Source organism: Syzygium oleosum, unplaced genomic scaffold (assembly GCF_021117445.2).
Source record: "Syzygium oleosum isolate NSW1041296 unplaced genomic scaffold, Sole_v2.1 Sole_v2.04, whole genome shotgun sequence".
NCBI lineage: Eukaryota > Viridiplantae > Streptophyta > Magnoliopsida > Myrtales > Myrtaceae > Syzygium > Syzygium oleosum.
The window spans coordinates 4,616,919-4,636,691 of NW_026607488.1; the positions used below are offsets into that span (position 1 = coordinate 4,616,919).

The window sequence follows — 19,773 nt, forward strand, 5'->3', positions numbered from 1 at the left end:
CCAGATATCGAACAAGTCTAGGACCCGATCTTTATAATCCCCGTCAAGTCACTGTCATTGTAGGATGGTTTTCTAGAATTCATATGGAAACTAGACTAGGGTGAGACTACATGGAAGGGTTCAAGATCATGAGAAGTAGAAGTTGTTAAAGCTAGGCTAGTATCCGAGGAGGAACTTACGTGAGTCAATTTGTACTTGGTGCGCTAATTAAAGAGTACCACAGAGTCAAAATTTTGAGATTTTGATATTTCCTAGGTTTAGACATCAATCAATATGGATGTGGTCAATTTGTATTTGGTGCACTAATTAAAGAGTATTGCGAAGTCGACATTTGAAGATTTCGATACTTTGTAGGTTTAGCCATCAATCAACATGGATGTGGTCTTTCTCTCTCTCCCACCACGTGACATTCGGTATTTCAACATTGAGTAATGTAATGTACAATAGAATAGTTTATTGATGTACCAAATTCTATGTGATCCACAATCATCAATTGCGGTAATAAGCCAAACTCGGTCATTTATATAGAAACAATCGGTGACAGTAGCACATGCGATCTTATCAGTTTATATACTAATTCTTTATAAAATGTTTTATGTAGCATTACTCATTTCCGTTTTATGCCATCCGACTTATGTAAACTCATTTTGCACCAAAGGAAAAAAAAAGAAACTTTTACGTTAATTCAATCCGAATTATCCCAATTCATGCAACAACTTTTTTGTAGTTACAAACTCACCAAGAGAACGTGGGGGAGAATTCACGAGAAAAGAAGATTGAAGTATAGTAAGTGAAAACCACTTAATTAAATACATTTTGTGTCCTTTAATTTTGGGGGAAAATTACCAAAACAGTCCTAAATCATTGCAATTATGTCAATTCAGTCATAAACCTTTTTTTTGTGCCAATTCAGTCCTAAACCTTTTGCATTTGTGCCAATTCAGTCCATCCGGCTAATTTTGGCCGGCTGGTGCTAATGTGGACGCTGGCCGGCCAGCCAACGCTGACGTGACAATTTTTAAATATTTTTTTTTTTTCGAATTTTTTTTATTTTTTTCCTTTCTCTTTATTTTTTTCCTTCTTTCTTCCCCCTAGCGGGTGGCCGGACCGGCCACCGGCTAGGGTCGACGAGGTCAACCTCGCCAGCCACTGGTGAGTCTCGCCCTCGCCGTTGCTGAGCGAGGTCGAGCCTCGCCCAGCCATGGTGAGGTCGGCTAGGCGAGCTCGACCTTGCTAGATTTGGGCGAGCTCGAGCTCGCCCAGCCACGGAGAACTTTTCCCTCGCCGTCGCTGGGTGAGGCTCGCCATGGCTAGACGAGCTAGACCTCTCCTAGATCTGGCGAGGTCGAGCCTCGCCGTGGCTGTGGGCGAGGTTGAGCTCGCCTAGCCATGGTGAGCTCTGCCCTCGCCATCGTTGGGCGAGGCTTGCCCTCGCCGTCGTTGGGGGCGAGCCTCACCAGTGGTCGTCGAGGTTAAGCCCCTGGCTAGTCCGGCCACTGGCCAGGGGAAGAAGGAAAGAAAAAAAAAAGAGAAAGGAAAAAAATAAAAAAAATTCGATAAAATAAAAAATAATATTAAAAAATTGCCACATCAGCGCCGGCCGGCCAAAATTGGGCAGATGGACTGAATTGGCATAAATGTAAAAAGTTTAGGATTGAATTGGTACAAAAAAAAGGTTTATGATTGAATTTGCGTAATTGCAATAGGTTTAAACTATTTTGATAATTTTTCCTTAATTTTGGGATGATAGAGATCATCGATTGCTGATATTGAAACTAGCAGGAAGACAATTTAGAAAAAAATGTCCATGTTGGAAACATGACATCTTCAATGCCACATGGGCTTAAGCTGCTGCTTTAGCAGAGAAAGCCCAATCTTGTTGGACTCCTAGTAAGAATCCAAGTGCTTAAATTAGCCTGTTCACATGAATAGTTCTGTCCAATGCACACCGTTCAACGTGCAAAAGTTCCCATTTCTCCTGCTAATTTCATGAAAGATAGGTAATTTATTCCGAAATTGAATGACTTGATGGAACACACATCTAGAAATTACTCTCTCTTGATCTAAGTCCAAAGAGGCAAAATATTGTGCTCTTGTAAGACATAACAAGTCATGATACTAACTTGAGCAATATCGTATGTCGGAATAACTATATCCTATTTTCCGAGACATTATAATGCAATGTCTGTCTTTTATTCGGTTGGTATTCAATAGTGGTTTTCAACTATGTTATATGTGCTTTACAAACATCGATTTTCAAGAAGTGCAATGCTATTAATTCTAAATTTCATATACTCAAAGATTAGAGTAAAAGAGAATTGTATAATTTTTGTGTCTATCACAATGAGTACATGAGGTATTTTTAGGCTTTATAGAAATATCATCTAAAGTAACAAGATATTACAATATCAATTATGATAAATTATAGTCAATTCTAGTTATGCACAATCAAGGAAGATATAGAGAATCTCCTAATTATTTCTAACATCCCCTTAAACTCAGGCCTAATTCCAAAAAAGAGCACAAACTTTATATCGAGTGACAATTCTGCCCTCAACTTTTTTTTGTCTCGTAAAAAATCACCAACTTTAACTTAAATCCCAAATCTAGCCCTCCTTGACTTAGAATAATTGATTATCCAACTTGACATTCCACCTCAGCAATAAATCCACGTGGCTTGCTGACTGGATTTAAAGCACTATTCATTGTCTTCTTCTCTGAGCCACAACTTGAAGAATAACGGTAAAACTGTTCATCTCCTTCACTTCACCGGCAAGTCAAAAAGATCTATAGAATGAATCTCTCCTGTCAGACTTTGTCGTTTTGTCGTTATTTGAAGTTGTAGACCATCGCCCATTGACAGACGCCATGGAGAGATCCACCAAGCTCACGATCATAACATTTTTTCTCAAACAATGGTGATTTCAGATAAAAAGTCAACAGGGGGCTAGATTTGGGATAATGATGAAAGTTGGTGATTTTTTATGAGATAAAAAAAAAGACGAGGCCAGAATTGTCACTCGATCTAAAGTCGGTGCTTTTTTACGAGACAAAAAAAATTAAGGCCAGAATTGTCACTCAACCTAAAGTTTTTGTTTTTGTTTTTTTGGAATTAGCCCCTTAAACTCATGGTAAATAGAAGAAGTCAACTCGAGTTTGGAGAAAAGATCTAAAAAGTGTTTGGGTGGATGTAGCTTAAACGCGAAATTTTCTCATAATTATTCGTTCAACAGTAAATTGAAAGGCAAGTTAATTGCACAACTTTCTCGGCCACGAGGTAAGCTGAGTAAAACCCAACACCAAATTGTCCAATCATGCTACCATCAGTACCGGCTTGCATTGCTTCCATGAATTGCGGATAAGTTCCTGAAGGAAAATCTCCTTTGCTGTAGAAAGTATTGGTAAATCAAGCTTAGGAGCTGGTTGATCTCCACATGGAACGCGAAGGTCTCTACTTTGGCCATCTGCGCATCCTTGAAGACCGGAAAGGCTGGAGAGGGTCGCGTGTGCTAAGGTGTTGAGGAGGCTGAACGAGGGTCAGTTGCACTTCAACGGTCTTTTCCTCGGCAGCTACCTGGAGAGATCCGACGGTGAACCGATGCCAGTCAAGAAGTATCTGAAGAGTCCGGCAGTGATGGTGAGTGAGGTCGTGCGTATGGCGTCCAATGCGATGGGTGGTCTCCCAAGGTAACAAAGAAGATGGAAAGAAAAGATGAAAAACAAAAAAGTAATTTGGGATTTTTCTGAATTTTAGGGCTTATATTTTTCTATTCATACTTTTTTTGGACAAAAGTGCTCATGTTCAATTCGCCGGAAAAATCACTTGCTCGCCTGCTGGCGAACATTTGGCCGGTTGGCGAGGTTAATCCCTTATTTGAGACAAATTAGGCCACTTTAAGCCCTTAATTGATACAAAGTTCACTTCGAATCGTCCTGTGAACAAATACATGCATTAAAATTATTTTAGATGGAGAGAGACCTTTTTTTCATATTTTCAGTGATTTACGAGCGACACGTCAGTTGTTGACGTGGCATACGCTTATTTGGTATTTAGTTACAACTTGACACGTGGAATAAATTATTTAAAAAGGGGGATATAATTTTTTAACTCTTTCTCTTCCTCCTCCATTCATGGCCACCACTTCGCGCAGATCTGGCCGTTGAGTGACGGCCAACTGACACATCCAGGCTGACCTCCGCCCCCTCCGTCGTCCCGGCACCCTCCGTCGTCCCGGCAGTTGTGCCTTGGCCGCGAGCTCATTCCTCTTCTTCTTGTCCACATATCTGAATGATCGTCCACTGCTTTGTTCTTTTTGTCCGCGAGATCTAAGTGCTCCGTTCCTCTGGAATCCAAATTGGATCCCCGATCTGGAGCCTTGGCCACGAGCGGCTCCAGATATGGAGGCAGCTGCCATGGATGAGCAAGGTAAAAGGAGGGGTGGCTCGGCTTGGACGCGCAGCAGTGTCGGTCTAGATGCGGCACGGACGGCTCTGCTAGCGGCGACGTCGGAAGGAGGCTCTGAGGATGGGCTCAAGGGTTGCCGGCAGGTGGTTTGGCCCAAATTTTATTTTATTTTATATAATTCCACATCAATATATATGTGTCAATTTGTAATTGGCTTAAAATGCAAAAATACGCGTTAGCTTGTAATTTGAAAGGTATTTTTGGAAGAAAAAACGTTTAGAAACAAAAATAGGAACTTTGTATATTTATATAGTGTTTCAATTAGAATTATATTATATTTAGATATGGAAAACTCTCAATTTCTCTCTATTCCATTTTTGACAAGTTATTCAATTCACCCCTTAGCAAAAAAAAAAAAAAGTTATACAATTCGCTACCAGCATAACAGAAGGTGGGGACTAATCTTTTCGAAAATATCATTTCTGAAACAGTTTTCGAAAATGCCGGGCATTTTTGGCCTTGTGTAAATTGACTGACCACCCTTATCATATGCTTGAAAAAGAAAAGCAGACAAGGTGTCACGAGTTTCAAGAACTGTTGCAAATTGTTCAATCACGTCCATTGGTCGGCATTTTTTTTTTTTGGAATAATTGAGTCCCTAAACTATATATTCGTTTTGTACGAGTTGGTCCTTAAAAAATATAAAAGGGAGATGTTGGCGTGGCATTTTATGTGGCAATTATTGAATAAAAAGTTGTTTTCAAAATTATAAAAAAATTTAAAAAAATCCGGAAAAGAACTATAATCTGAAAGGTAAAAAAAAAAAATTCACGTTGGAGAAACTCTCGAGTTTTGTTACTACATTCTGGATAGCAATCGTTTTTGCCCAAAGGTGAATTCATTCTGCAATAAAACCATATTAGTTCACGAAATTCATCGACAAATGGATTTGTCTCCTTTACAGCCTATACTTAGACAATTTGCATTCTTTCACTAACCTCGGTCCTCTCTACTCATTCGAGAAGCTTTTGGAGAAGTGGAAGATTGTCCTCTTCGACAAGTCGTCCACGAATACATGCCTCGCCAGAGTCCCCCAAGGTCTGCGAAGTGCGCCACCTAACAGTCTAGCACCGCCGCCTACTCTGATCTTCTTTAACATATAGATGGAAGCAATGAAGGCTACTGACCCTCGCCTCCGATTTGGGCGAGAGCCGCCCCACCTTTGAAAATCTGGACGAGGATCGCAGCCCTTGCTGCCTGACTGCACTATCCTTTCCCTTCTCCTCTTGATTTTTCTATTTTTTTTTTTCAGATTACTGTTTTTTTTCCCAGATTTTTATTTTTTAAAATTTGAGAACAATTTTTTATAGATTATAATTGCCCCATAAAGTGTAATGTCAGCATTTAATGGCCATGTCAGCATCTCTGTTTAAATTTTTAATAAAATAACCAATTCGAACGAAAAAAAGGTAATTCGTTTAAGAACCAAATTGCATAAAAAAAAGTTGGAAGATTTTCGGTAACTTTGGGACTAGATGCCTTTATTAAAAGGGAAAAAAAAGAATTTTTAATTGGCGAACTTTATGGTCTCCCAATGAGTCTTTTAAAATTTCGAAACTTGTTAAAAAGTCTTGCACACCTTCATTGAAATCTATTTTGCTAATGCGGAACATTAGGTGGGCAATAGAGAAATAAATTTGACTTTTAAGTTAGCCGACCAAGTTTTTTAGGTACTGGCACTCACTTGCCTCGAAACCACCCACTCATCTTTTAAGCCAGGCCACGCCACGCCACACAACCTTTTTTCTCTATAGGAGAGAGATCCGGAGGTAATAAGCTTCCTAGCTATGGCGAACTCAGAGGCTAGATCAAGTAGTGATGCTGCACGACCATCAAGAAGTGCGTATCAAGTGTTCCTGAGTTTCAAAGGATCTGATACTCGTCATGGATTCACAGACTTCCTCTACCACAGCTTGCTAGATGCGGGAGTCCGTGTATTTAGGGATGAAGAAGAACTCCGTGTTGGCGAAGTGATCGGTGGGAACCTTATACGTGCTATCAACAACTCCATGATCTACATACCCATCTTCTCTCGAACTTATGCTTCCAGCAAATGGTGCCTCCGTGAGCTTGCGCACATAGTAGACAACGTGTCTAAGTCAGAAGGTACAAAAAGTGTCCTTCCTATTTTTCTCGATGTGGAACCTGAAGATGTTAAACTTAAGACTCTACGATATAGCAATGCTTTACGGGAACACGAGAACAAGTTTCCTGATGAAGTCAAGGCATGGAGAAAGGCTCTTGCAGAGGTTGATGAAATCAAGGGATGGAATGTGAAAAAGGACCAAAGGTAATACTCTTTTAAGACCCCTACCTATTTTTTTTTATATGATGTACAACGTTGCCTCGTCAAACAAGTTCTTTTATTCTTTTTGTAACGGAAAGTATTGAAAACTACCTCCAATTGGCAATTACTAGTCTCATTCAACTTTCCATCCTCTGCTTTGTCTAAGATTACACAAGGAAACTAAGATTCAGTGAAGAAAAATCAATATATCAATATTCAATAGAAGTGAGAGAAAACTGCTGTGTTCAGTGTGCAACGCTACATTTGTCTACATTATCTTGGTTCATGTTTCTCCTATTATGAGTGCTGAAAATTTTTCTAGGCTTAACTGGATATGCCGAAATTTTGTTTATGCACAATTTAGTAGCCACTTGGTAACTTTGGCTATCGTGTGAGCCAATACTATCGTCTTCAGACATTTCTATAATTACATATCAAAAACATATCACGTGAATTATACTAAATTAGCCTATACTGATTATTCAATGTATTGAGATCTCATTCTGTGATGTACTTCAATCTATTCAGGTTACATTTTGACAATCCCACTTACGATGTGTCAGTATGAAATTAATCTAGTCAACTAATGAAAGCGATTTTGTACACTGCAGCCAAGCAGCAATTGTCAAATTGGTTGTTAAAAAGGTTTTGGAGAAACTGGAGCTAAAACAAAAATCAGTGACTGAACATTTAGTCGGACTTGATGATCGAGTAAAGCACTTGATAGAGTTATTAGATGTCAACTATCTTGATGTGCGACTCATTGGAATTTATGGAATGGGTGGCATTGGTAAAACAACTGTTGCCAAAGTCATCTTTAATAAACTTACTTCCCACTTTGGAAAATGCTGTAGCTTCCTTGAGGATGTTCGAGAAAGCATGTCGACCAAGGACGGAATAATCCAATTGCAGAAAAAATTACTGTCTAACATTGTTGATTTTGAATCTACAGAAGGAGTCGAGGATAGTGAACAAGGAATTTGGAGGATTGAAGAAATATTTTGCACTAAGAAGGTCCTTGTGGTTCTGGATGATGTTGATAATAAAGAGCACATTAAGAAACTAATAGGAGATAAGTCATTACATTCGGGATCTAGGATAATCATTACAACGAGAAACACTACTATTATGCAAGTTGAGGGTTTTAAAGGTAAAATTATACCGTATGAGATGCTCAAGATGGAAGATGCTCTTGCACTTCAGCTTTTTTGTCGGCATGCCTTTGGCAGAGACTTTCCTCTGGATGATTATCGTGGGCTTTCCAGTGAAATTGTCCGAAGTACAGGAGGGCTTCCTTTGGCAATTGAAGTGATAGGTTCGTTACTTAAACGGAAAGACAGAGCATTTTGGGAAGAGACGTTGGTCAGGTTAAGGAATGTACCCGAGGAAGAGATTCAAAAGAAGTTGAGGATTAGCTATGATGACCTAGACGAATATCAACAACAAATTTTTCTCGATATAGCATGCTTCCTTTTCAATGAGAAGAAGACGGATGCAATTTACATGTGGGCTGATTGTCAGTTTTATCCTGAAAGAGGAATTGATGTCCTTATCAGTAGGTGCTTGATAAAGATATTGAACAATAACAAGTTCTCGATCCATGATCAACTAATAGACATGGGAAGGCAAATTGTCCGTCAAGAAAGTCCAAGTGACCTTGGAAAGCGGAGCAGGTTGTGGATTGCAAAAGAGGCCATCGAAATCATTAGAACCGAAAGGGTAAGTAAGAAACGTCCAATTTTCAAATAGAAGTTGTATATTTTAAGATAAAGGATTCTATTTAATTTAGGATGTTTATCATTTGTTTCTTTCACATTCAAGTTGTAAAACATAGTGGTTGGAAGTTGAAAAACTTCTTCACCAAATTTCAAATTTTCACTTGCAGAGGAAGGACAAGGTTCAAGCGCTTGAAATAAATGTACAGGATGGTTTCATAGAGATTGCAAATGAAGAGTTTGAAAGGTTACCAAACCTAAGGTTCCTCAACTTAAGCAATGGAACTTTTGCTGGGAACTTTGCACAGTGTCATTCAAAGTTGAGATGGATTTCTTGGTGTTCTCCTTGTCAAGATTTTAGGGCGGACAATATGTATTTGGATCATCTTCTTGTTTTTAAACTTGATGGGAATCGCTTCACCGATGATTCAAAAGCATGGGACTTGATCAAGGTAAACTACATGATTTAATTCTAGTCTAATGGTCCTAGTGTTGCTATGCATTGGTTCTTACACTTGACATGACATCCATTTTTACAGAGGGCACATAATTTGAAAGTTCTATCTCTTACTGACTGTCGTGGCATAACAGCAATTCCAGACTTCTCCAAATGCTTGGGTTTAGAGAGGTTGACTCTTGCACGCTGCGACAATGTAAAGAGAATTAAAAACTTCATTGGAGATTTACGATCATTGATTAAATTAGAGATTGTAGATTGCCTAGGTCTTACATATTTGCCTGAAGAAGTGGGGGCACTAGTGAAGCTTGAACACTTCTCATTGCAGGATTGTTCTGGGTTGAGAGAGCTTCCAAGCTCGCTTGGGAATTTAACCTCATTGGTAAAGTTAAACTTATCAGGTACAAGAATAAGGGAACTTCCCTACTCCATTGAAAAGTTAAAATCAATACGCGCATTGCGTTTATCAAAAATTAAATCATCATTTCCAGAGCATAATGATTGGCAATTACCTAGTGGAATCAGTCTGTTGGAAAATCTTGAAGTGCTGGATCTCTCTTGGTGTAAAAAAATGAGAGGTAAAATTCCTGTTGGAATTGGAGAATCGTCATCTTTAATAATCCCAGATTTAAAGAGCACCGGTATTAGTGGACTTCCAAGGACAACCAACGGGCTTCATCACCTCCAAGCACTCCATTTATGGGATTATAATATAATTCGAGAGTTGCCAGAGCTTCCCACAAGTTTGACCTGTCTACATCTTAGATCTGAATCATTGCTCTTTGTCCCTAATCTGTCGAACCTTACTAATTTGGTTGGACTGGAACTAAGCGATGGCTGTAGGAATACAGAGAAATCAAACCTAATCACAGGACGTGATTTAAGGTGGATTGGGAGGTTATCTAGGCTGGAAAAGTTGGATTTGAATCTGCTAAATGTCCCTGCACCTCAAGAGTTGGCTTCTCTTTCTCATCTGGATTTTCTTGGTTTGTCTTACCTAGACCTAAAATCCCTCGTGCAGCTTCCGTCCTCCTACTGGAGATTGAGAAATTTGTCGAATTTATGGATTCGTTATTGTGCAGCGGAAGAAATTCCACTAGATGGACTTCCACAACTGAAGAACGTAACTGTTCTCGGTTGTAAGCTTCAGAGGTTTTCTATTCCTTTGGAATTAAGGAAGCTACGGAAAGTGTGGGTGTCAAAATGTCCAGAGCTAGTTGAGATACAAGTTGTGGCTCTTTTGAAATCACTGGAATCCTTCTCCGTTGTTCAGTGCAAATCTCTTAGAAGAATAGGTGGGTTACCATACTTGAAGAACCTGGAGAAATTGCAAATCCATGGGTGCGATCTACTTACTAATGTTGAGGGCCTCAACGAGCTAGAGTCTCTAAAATCCTTGAGTGTCGTAGGGTGCAAGTCATTGAGAAGGTTGATTGATGCATCTTGCACAAATATACAAGATGATTGCCTCGTCAATATACAGGATTGTGGAGACTATATCAAAGATTGTCCTAAGAGCGACCCACCTGCAATCTCGTTGAAGCATTACAGAGACGAGGTGCGACATCTTTATCAATGTGTGCAACTTTGTTTAATTCCTTTCTTTAGCCACATAAATATCCGCCCTTTCAAAGTTGCCATTTTTGTTGCACTGTAATTTTTTAGATGGCTGATTTGTTTCCTTAGATGAGTTACTTATCTATACTGGCATTTTTGGTGTTGGATAGTCTTTAGTTCTTTAATATTGCCAGCAAACTAACATAATCATTCTCTGAATATTAATTCATCAAAATTGCTTTCACAGACAAGATGCTAGATAATAGATTACAAATTATTGATTTTAAAAAAATTATATGATTTCTTTGTCTACTAATTTTTTTTTGCAATAGGCATAATTAATGCACAAATATAATATTGTACATATAATAAAAGTAATTATGGACTATTTAATACGATTATTGCATTAATGCGTTCTGGAGAAACTAATGCCCAATTAATTTTGAAGCATATTACTTTAGATTAAGAAAGAATACAACAACCTGCAGACTTTCGTAACCTGATTTGAAACAATTTGTCACATGGTTATGGATTTTTCATTCGAAAAGTAGAAAATAAAACTCTTTTTTGATTACAAAATACAAAATAATTGAATATATATATATATATATATTATGTCTTTACATTTTGTGATTTGTAGATTCATCAATTTTGTATCTAGATTATTTTTTTATCAATAAATCAGAGTAAAAATCTCTACTCTTTAAATGCATTTATTTTTTGTTTCCAACGGATTGTCTAGTGGATGTGGGATATAGAAAAACAAAATAACGATTCAAATATTAACTCATGTTTCCATTCATATAGAAAATGAGTTGTTACAACCTTCAAATCAAGAGTGGAGAAGAAGGCAATCTATGATGAGATAGAACTCTCAAATAGATAATTATCTTACTTATTTGGTGTTTAATTTAAATTTACATCACATACTTATTAAAAGTTTAAAATTAGTTACTAAAAGAAAATTCGAATAAGTATTACTGATCTTACACTAGATATTTGAGTATTTAATCCTAAACCCGTCTCTAACTAATGAATGATGTCTATGTCCTATTGGATTTCGGGTAGATAAGCAGAAAGGTTTAATATATATCCAATACATATGTTGTTTTGCTCTGACACTGAATTTGTTACATCACAGTTGGGGGGTCCCTTCACAATCATATTCCACCTTGGAGTAAAGAAGCCCAGTGGGGGGTTTGAGTTTATTGGTGGAATAAAGAGGGAAAATGAAAATGTCACTCCTAATTCAGTGACATATAAAGGATTGATTGCTGACGTTATAGGTTTTGGCTTCTGTTTAAAGAGAATGTGGTACGAAACTCCTGGTGAATACCACGACTTGCTCATAGAGATCAAGAGTGATGAGCAAGTGAAGGGAATGGTGCAACTAGCATCTAAAAGACTATCAATTCATCTGTACGTTGAGGGAGGGGTTGACAGTGAGTGGGAGGGAGAATACGATGACGAGATGATGGAGATGTTAAGGGAGGAATGGGCAATGAAGACTGATGTGTATTCTGACGAGGATGGGGCTGAGTGGGACGTTCCGAGTCCTGATGAAGACTCTGACTCTGCATCTGTGAGTGGAAGCGAAACTGATGGCACCTCCTCCATTGATGATTTCCAGTCAGAATCAGGCAATGCTGAATTTTTTGAGGCCAGAAGCCAAATGAGGGACGAAAGGAATGGGCACTCTGGCAATGTCAATGGAGGGAAAACGACGAGTATGGAAAATAGAAAGGAGGAGAAGGTTGAGAGTGGGGAACCTGCCTACCAAAATGATGTTGTTCGGTCGAGTTGGCAAAGATGCGAAGGAGTTGAACATCATGAGAGCACCTGCAAAGCTACAACTGAAGTTGAGGATGAAGGGGACCTTTCTTCTGTAAGTATTGAATATTTGCATTATCTTAATTCTGCAGTCCTCAAAACTAATGTGGAATTTCAACGTGGTCCAGGTGAAGAGAGATAGAACTGTGGAGACTGACCGAATACCTACAAAAACAGGCAGAGGAAGTGTGACCGTACGTGCTTCAAACCCAGCAAGGGATCCTGTAGAAATAGGTAGAGGAAGGGGTATAGCTTCAAGTTCAAGAAACAGCAAAGGTTCGAGGTCGGGTAGGGACGCAGCTTCCACTTCAGGAAAGGGCAAGGCATCAAATTCAGGAAGGAGCATATCTTCAATTTCATGAAGCAGTGCAACTTTGAGTTCAGGAAGGGGCAGATGTTCAATTTCAGGAAAGGGCACGACTTTGAGTTCAGGAAGGGACACGATTTCGAGTTTAGGAAGGGGCAGAGGTTCAAGTTCAAGAAGGGGCACAACTAAAATGGGCACAAGTTCAAATTCAGGAAGGGGCATAGCGTCCAGTTCACGAAGCAGCTCGACTTTGAGTACAGGAAGGGGTAGAGGTTCAACTTCAGGAAAGGGTGCAACTGTGAGTTTGGGAAGGGGCACGACTAAAATGAGTGCAAGTTTAAGATCAGGGACAGACAAGGGTTCAAGCTCGGCCAAGACCGAGCCTCAAACATCAAGTTCATGATAAACTAAATCAAGGTAAAGTTCAAGTTTCCTCGAATGTTCTTCCATCTTTCTTCTAGGAGACTTAAAATCAACATGTGCTTATGAAACTACGTTTGGGTAACTTCTGTTGCCGACGCAAGGCGGAAACACGTTACAAGAAATTCAAGGTTGCGGCATGGCTAGAAGATAACAAACGAAAACATCCACAAGAATTGTTCTAACTCAGGATTGTAAAGGATCAATTTTAGGACTAGTTTGAATCTCGGCTTTCTTGTTGACATCCGTTTTTGTTTGCTTGTCATAATTTGTTAGCTGAATGAATACATACTGCTCTATTACTGTTAAGGATGTTATCGGCAGCTTTTCTAACATTTCAGCGTGTAAAAAATATTTCAATGCCAATTGTCCTCCTTACAAAAGTCAGCACTGTTGACAAGCAGTCATTAAAGCTTAAAGCTTTAGAAAATATCATGCCTGAAATAGTTTTTGATAATGCCGTGCGATACACGGGCTATTGATCTTGTGTGAATTGATTGACAAGCCCTATCATATGCACGGAAAAGAAAAAAAGGATAAAGGCATTGGGAGTCCGTGAATTATTGCAAAATGTTTAATCAGATCTCTCAACATTTTTTTTGTGTAATCGAATCCCTAAACTATTTGTTATGTTCGAGTTGGTTCTTCCATTAAAGATAGATGCTGACGTGGCATCTTATGTGGCAATTATAATATAAAAGATTGTTGTCAAAATTTCAAAAAGTAAAAATCTAGTAAAGGACGAAAATTTGAAAAATGAAAAAGAAAAAACATCAAGCAGAAATTCATTTTGGAGAAATGCATGCGTCTCCATCTGAAAGTAGTTTTGAACTGGGTTGCTTTCGTTTTGCCTAAAGACGAACTCATATTGCAATAAACCAAATTAATCCACGAAATTCATGAGAAATGCATTTGTCTCCTAGTTTTTCCAATAATTAGAGAGTTGCATTCTTTGCTCACCTCGCTCACCTCGCTCACCTCGCTCCTCTCCACTTGCTTTTGGAACTTCTGGAGAAGCTGGAGATTATGCTCTTCGAATTTCTTCAACAGGTTGTCTAAGATAGCACATACGGTTTATACAGCATTACTCCTCTTCACGTTATGCCATCGACTAATGTAAATTCAGTCACCCAAAGAAAAGGAAACTTTTACATAAACTCGATCAGAAGTATCTCATCATGAGAAACTGAAATATATGAGCAGAGAATATAGAAGTATAGCAAGTGAAAACCACTTAATTACATACATTCTCTATCCCTTCATTTATGGGGATGATAGAGATCTTTCAATGCTTTATTTTGAAAGTAGTAGGGGGACAACCCCAAAGGAAGTCCATGTTCGAAACATGACATCCTCTATGCTACATGGGCTAGAACAGCTGCTTTATCCGAGAAAGTCCAATTTTGTTGGACCTCTAGTAATGACCCAAGCGCTTTAATTAGCCGGTTCACATGAATGGTTCTGTCCAATACACAACGTGCAACGTGCAAAATTTCCCATTTTTCCTATGGACATCCTTGGAGTCCAATCCAAATACGTATGATAGACCGTGTTGTCGACATATAGCGCACGGTACACTGGTTCCAAAATGGCCAACCTTAGGAACGATTGCGTGGTCATTAGAAAGCCACACGACCCTCGCGTACGCTCTCGATGCGTGATATCTATACCTCCACGTATGTTCTAGTGGAGAGAGGCTGAGCCCCCCATGGGGAGGTTTTGCATTGAATTTACATAGTGACATTTCTTTTGCTTTTGCATTTGCATCGTCCAGTTAATTTTCGCGTGCCAAGTGAGGTTCATCTCTCTTGCCCTCGATTTCACCAAAAGATAGGTCATTTATCCTGAAATTGGATGACTTGATATAAAACAATATTTCTGCAAATCGCTTTCCCTTGATCTAGTCCAGCGAGCAAATACCGTTCTCTTCCAAGACATACGCTCTAGTCAGGATACTAACTTGAGCAATATTGTATGTCAGAATAACAGTGTCCTATTTCCCGAGATATCATAACGTAATGCCCGTCTTTTATTCGATCGGTATTCAATAGTGATTCTCAACTATACTATAGGTACTTCAGAAAGAAGCGTCGATTTTCAAGAAATACAATATTATTGATTCCAAATTTCATATGCGGAAAATTGATTCACAAAATGATGCCTCGGACTCGTTGAGTCTCTAAATTTGAACATAATCCACTTACTCATACTTATCTACTTACAATTAGTCACATAATTAATTTAGTAAGGGACCGCTATTTCCACCCCTCCGTTCCCAAGGTGGGTCCCACAGTCCCTCACCTTTTTGTTTACCGCATATTTAGCATAATCTCCGCCTCTCTCCCTAGGAAGCACGGACACGCGTGTCAGACACCAACACGTGTTTGACACACTCCGATACACTACCAACACGTGGTTAACAAGTGTTAGACATCCGACACGCGGTCAGCACTCCAGACACACCAGCGACAAGCAAGTCCAACATCCCGATATGCCATTCCGACACACATGGGGTCAATTTTAAACATTTTCAATAAATTAGAGGTCAAAACGTAAATCTATCAAAAATATATAAACTTAAGGCATATACACGCACGGGGTCAATTTTAAACATTTTTTTCTCCAAGTTTTTATGAATTATTGGAATGGAATGTAGTTGAATATGTCAGTTCGAAACAATGAATGATATTAACAAATGATGGATTAATATTTTTGGAGTAAATTCATTCTAGGAATTTTTTATTATTTATTTATTTGTAAATTTAAATCAAATTAATTTGATTGAAATGATCATAAAAATGTACATTTAATATACAACGTGTTCCAACGTATCGGAATTCTCTGTTTTTTAAGACATGAAGTGTCAGTGTGTTGTATCGAGTCGCGTGTTCCGTGTCGGTGCTACTTAGCTCTCTCCTCCTTGCCGCCGGTCCTTTAAGCGCTCATCATCCTCGCCGACGCTTGCTCCGCCTTCCTCGCGATCTTCCCCGCCTCGCGGCCTTTCCCCTCGGGGCAAGGCCATGGTGACTTCGACTTCCTCCACGAATAAGAATAATCCATCGATTGAGAGACTGGATCGCACGTTGAGGAGGACTTCCAACGCAATTTCTCATCCGGGTTCCGCTTTGGCGGCGAGAAAATGGGAAAATTACCAAAAAAGTCCTAAACCTTTTGCAATTGTGCCAATTCAGTCCTAAACCCTTTTTTTTGTCAATTCATTCCTAAACCTTTTGCAATTGTGCCAATTCAGTCCATCCTGCCACTTTTGGCCGGCCGGCTGGCTGACATGGCAATTTTTAATAATTTTTTTTTATTATTTTTTGAATTTTTTTTATTTTTTCTCTTTCTTTTTATTTTTTTTGCCTATCTTCTTCCCCGGTCGCCGGTCCGGCGATCAGCGAGAGGCTGAGGCCGGCGAGGTCTACCTCGCCGGCCATGGGTGAGGCTAGCCCTCGCCGGCATTGGCGAGGCCTCGCCCGATCTGGGCGAGACCTCGCCGTCGCCTGATGAGCTTGAGCTCGACCTCGCCCGACCATGGCGAGGCTCGACCTCGCCCGGCGACGGTGAGGCCGCCCAGATCTGGCGAGGCCTCGCCGTCGCTAGGCGAGGTCAACCTCGCCTTGGCCATGGCGAGGTCGACCTCGCCCGGTGACGGCGAGGCTGGCCTGGCGACGGCGAGGTCTCGCCAGATTTGGGCGGCCTCGTCGTGGCCGGGCGAGGCTTGGCCCGGTCATGGCGAGGTCGGCCTCGCCCCGATCTGGCGAGGTCGACTTCGCCGTCGCCGGGCGAGGTCGAGCCTCGCCATGGCTAGGCGAGGTCAAGCTCGCCAAGCGACGGTGAGGTAAGCCAGATCTGGGCGGCCTCGCCGTCGCCGGGCGAGGCCTTGCCCAGATCTGGCAAGGTCGACCTTGCCGTCGCCGGGCGAGGTCAATCTCGCCATGGCCGGGCAAGGTCGAGCTCACCCAACGATGGCGAGGCCTCGCCCAGATCTGGCGAGGCCTCGCCGTCGCCTAGCGAGCTCGACCTCGCCTTGGCCATGGCGAGGTCAACCTCGCCCAGCGACGGCGAGGTCGACCTTGCCAGTGCCGGTGAGGGCCAGTCTCGCCCATGGCCGGTGAGGTGGACCTCGCCGGCCTCAACCTCTCGCCGGTCGGCGGACCGGCGACCGGGGAAGAAGATAGGCGAAAAAAAAAGAAAGAGAAAAAAATAAAAAATAAAAAATCGAAAAATAAAAAAAAAATTTATTAAAAATTGCCACGTCAGCCGGCCGGCGTCCACGTCAACGCCGGCCGGCCAAAAGTGGCCAGATGGACTGAATTGGTACAATTGCAAAAGGTTTAGGACTGAATTGGCAAAAAAAAAAGGTTTAGGACTGAATTGGCACAATTGCAAAAGGTTTAGGACTTTTTTGGTAATTTTCCCCCGAGAAAATTGCATCCTCCGAGGACCATTCCACACAAATGGTAAGCCGAAGAGTCACGCCCAGTTGTTGTCAAAGTATTGAAAAAAAATCTGGGAAAGAACGAAATTTGAAAAACAAAAAGAAAAATCAAACAGCAGTTCGTTTCAGAGAAATGCATGCGTCTCCATCTGAAGGTAGTTTTGTACTGCATTCTAGATTGCATTCGTTTTGCCTGTAGACGAATTCATTCTTCAATAGATTTGTCAAAATGGGTCATAAACTCATTTCTTAACCTATATATTAGTAAATAGATCATAAAATTAGTTAATTATCTTTAACAAATAGATCATAAATGGGTATAAGTATAATATAGGTGTTAAATGAGTCGTCAATGAGTTATAAATGGGTTTACAACTTATTTTAACTCAACTCATCTCTATCGCCCTCACTCAATTTCGCGTTCATTGACTCCACACTCTCATCTCAGTTTGGGTATGAGTTTTCCTAAATTTGGTTAAATATGGAAGTGTTTTAGCAATATGGGTCGGGTATGGATCGGGTCGGGTATAAGTAAAGAAAATTGTATTGCACATAAATGGGTTAATGGGTCAGTTCGGGTCGGATCATTTATGACATGATCCAAACTCAACCCGACCCACAAATTTGACAGATCTATTCTCCAATAAGCCAAATTATACACGAAATCCATGAGAAATGCATTAACCTCGGTCCTCAATACTCGCTCACGAAGCTTCCGGGGAAGCGGGAGATTGTCCTCTTCGATCTTCTTTAACAGGCTGTCCACGAATACACGCCTCTCTGAGTCCCCAAGCTTTGCGACATCCGCCACCTCACGGTCCGTCCCAGCCGCCCTCTTCGATCTTGTTCCACATGGATATTCAGCAACATTGGCGATATTTCGGACGGGCGTCGCTAAAGCAGTTCCCACCAAAATCTCTTTTCGCGTGTTTCGACGCTCTCTTTTCGGAGAAGCATCGTGTATAAAAGTGAGCCTGAAGGGAAAGGAGGCTGAAACGACCACCCTCAAGAACCACTTCACTTTATGCCTTTTATCTTTTATGGCTGATGATGTGCTTTGTGATAGTTTCATCAATCAATCACCCTCAAAAACCCCATCAAAGCAAAAGGCCAAAAAAAGAAAGTTAATGGCATTTGTTAGCGTTAAATAATTGATCCATTATCTAGAAGCTCCTAGGTTAGCTCTGGCTGTAGTTAAGATGAGGGACGAATATTGATTGAAAATGTGTTCTTCCCTTTTATTATAACTATTCCGGTCCCTTTCATTCGTCATTGTTTTCCAAGTGACTCATTCAAAGGTCGGAAAGCGAATCACGCGGGGTTTAGTAACTTTAAGCACAATCAAGCCGAGTCTTAATTTATTGCGTTGTCTTCACAGCAACGTATCACGTGTTTGATAGATGAATTATTTCTCCGACATTTGAGATATTTCTGTGGAAGCAACGAGGGCCACTAACCCTCTCCTCAGATTTAGGCGAGGGCTAGCCCCTCGCTGAAGATCAGAATGAGGGCCGCGACCTTGCTGCCAGTGCACTACCCTTTCCCTATCTCCTTTAGATTTTCCTTTTTCAGATTTTTACATTTTGTAAATTTTGAAAATAATTCGTTATATTATAATTGACCCACCCATAAGGGGCAACGTCAGCATTTGATGTGAATAATTTTATGAAAGGAACAATTCAAAAAAAAAAATTACACAATTTAAGAACCTTGTTTCACGGAAAAGTTGAGAAACCCGATTACAATTTTGCAATGACTTAGGGATGCGATGCCTTCGCCCCAAAGGAAAGGGAAAAAGAAGAAACACTGATTGGCCTTTATGGTCGCCAGGGTCTCCCAGGGAATCATTGGATATTTCGAAACACGTGAAGAAGAATTGGACACATCGACGGGTGAATAGTTGCCAATGAAAAACCTGCAATGATTGGACTTTTATCAAGCAAAAGAAAAAAGAGAGTTGAAAAGTCAAAGAAAGAAAAAGCGGGCCTTCAGCTTATTTATAAGGAAAAGCAGCGAGAGAGAAGATCGAGAGAGTGCCCGGGAAAGAAAGAAAAGAAGGGAAGAAAGAATAAAGAAAGGGAAAAGAGAGAGATGGGGTTTTTGTGCATACTCGCCGCCACGGACATCTCGCCGAACTGGATTTATTACGTCTCGTGCTGTTCAGTAACTACTCGCACCCCTAGTTCATTAAAATATTTTTTGAAATTAGAGCATAATTTCGAAATTTTGTGAAATTTGAGCTGCGTGATCCAATTTCTGAGATGTTGAATTATGAAATTTCATGAAAATTATGG

General features: G+C 40.4%; 1 protein-coding gene across 1 annotated transcript; it reads left to right on the forward strand.

The window, feature by feature from the left end:
* Nucleotides 1–6,156: 6,156 nt before the first annotated feature.
* On the forward strand, nt 6,157–10,159 carry LOC130137947 (disease resistance protein L6-like). Its single transcript, XM_056310652.1, has 4 exons — nt 6,157–6,755; nt 7,364–8,471; nt 8,638–8,919; nt 10,007–10,159. The coding sequence occupies exons 1-4, from the start codon at nt 6,253–6,255 to the stop codon at nt 10,022–10,024; spliced, it is 1,911 nt and encodes a 636-aa protein (XP_056166627.1). The 5' UTR covers nt 6,157–6,252; the 3' UTR covers nt 10,025–10,159.
* The last annotated feature ends 9,614 nt before the right edge of the window (nt 10,160–19,773 follow it).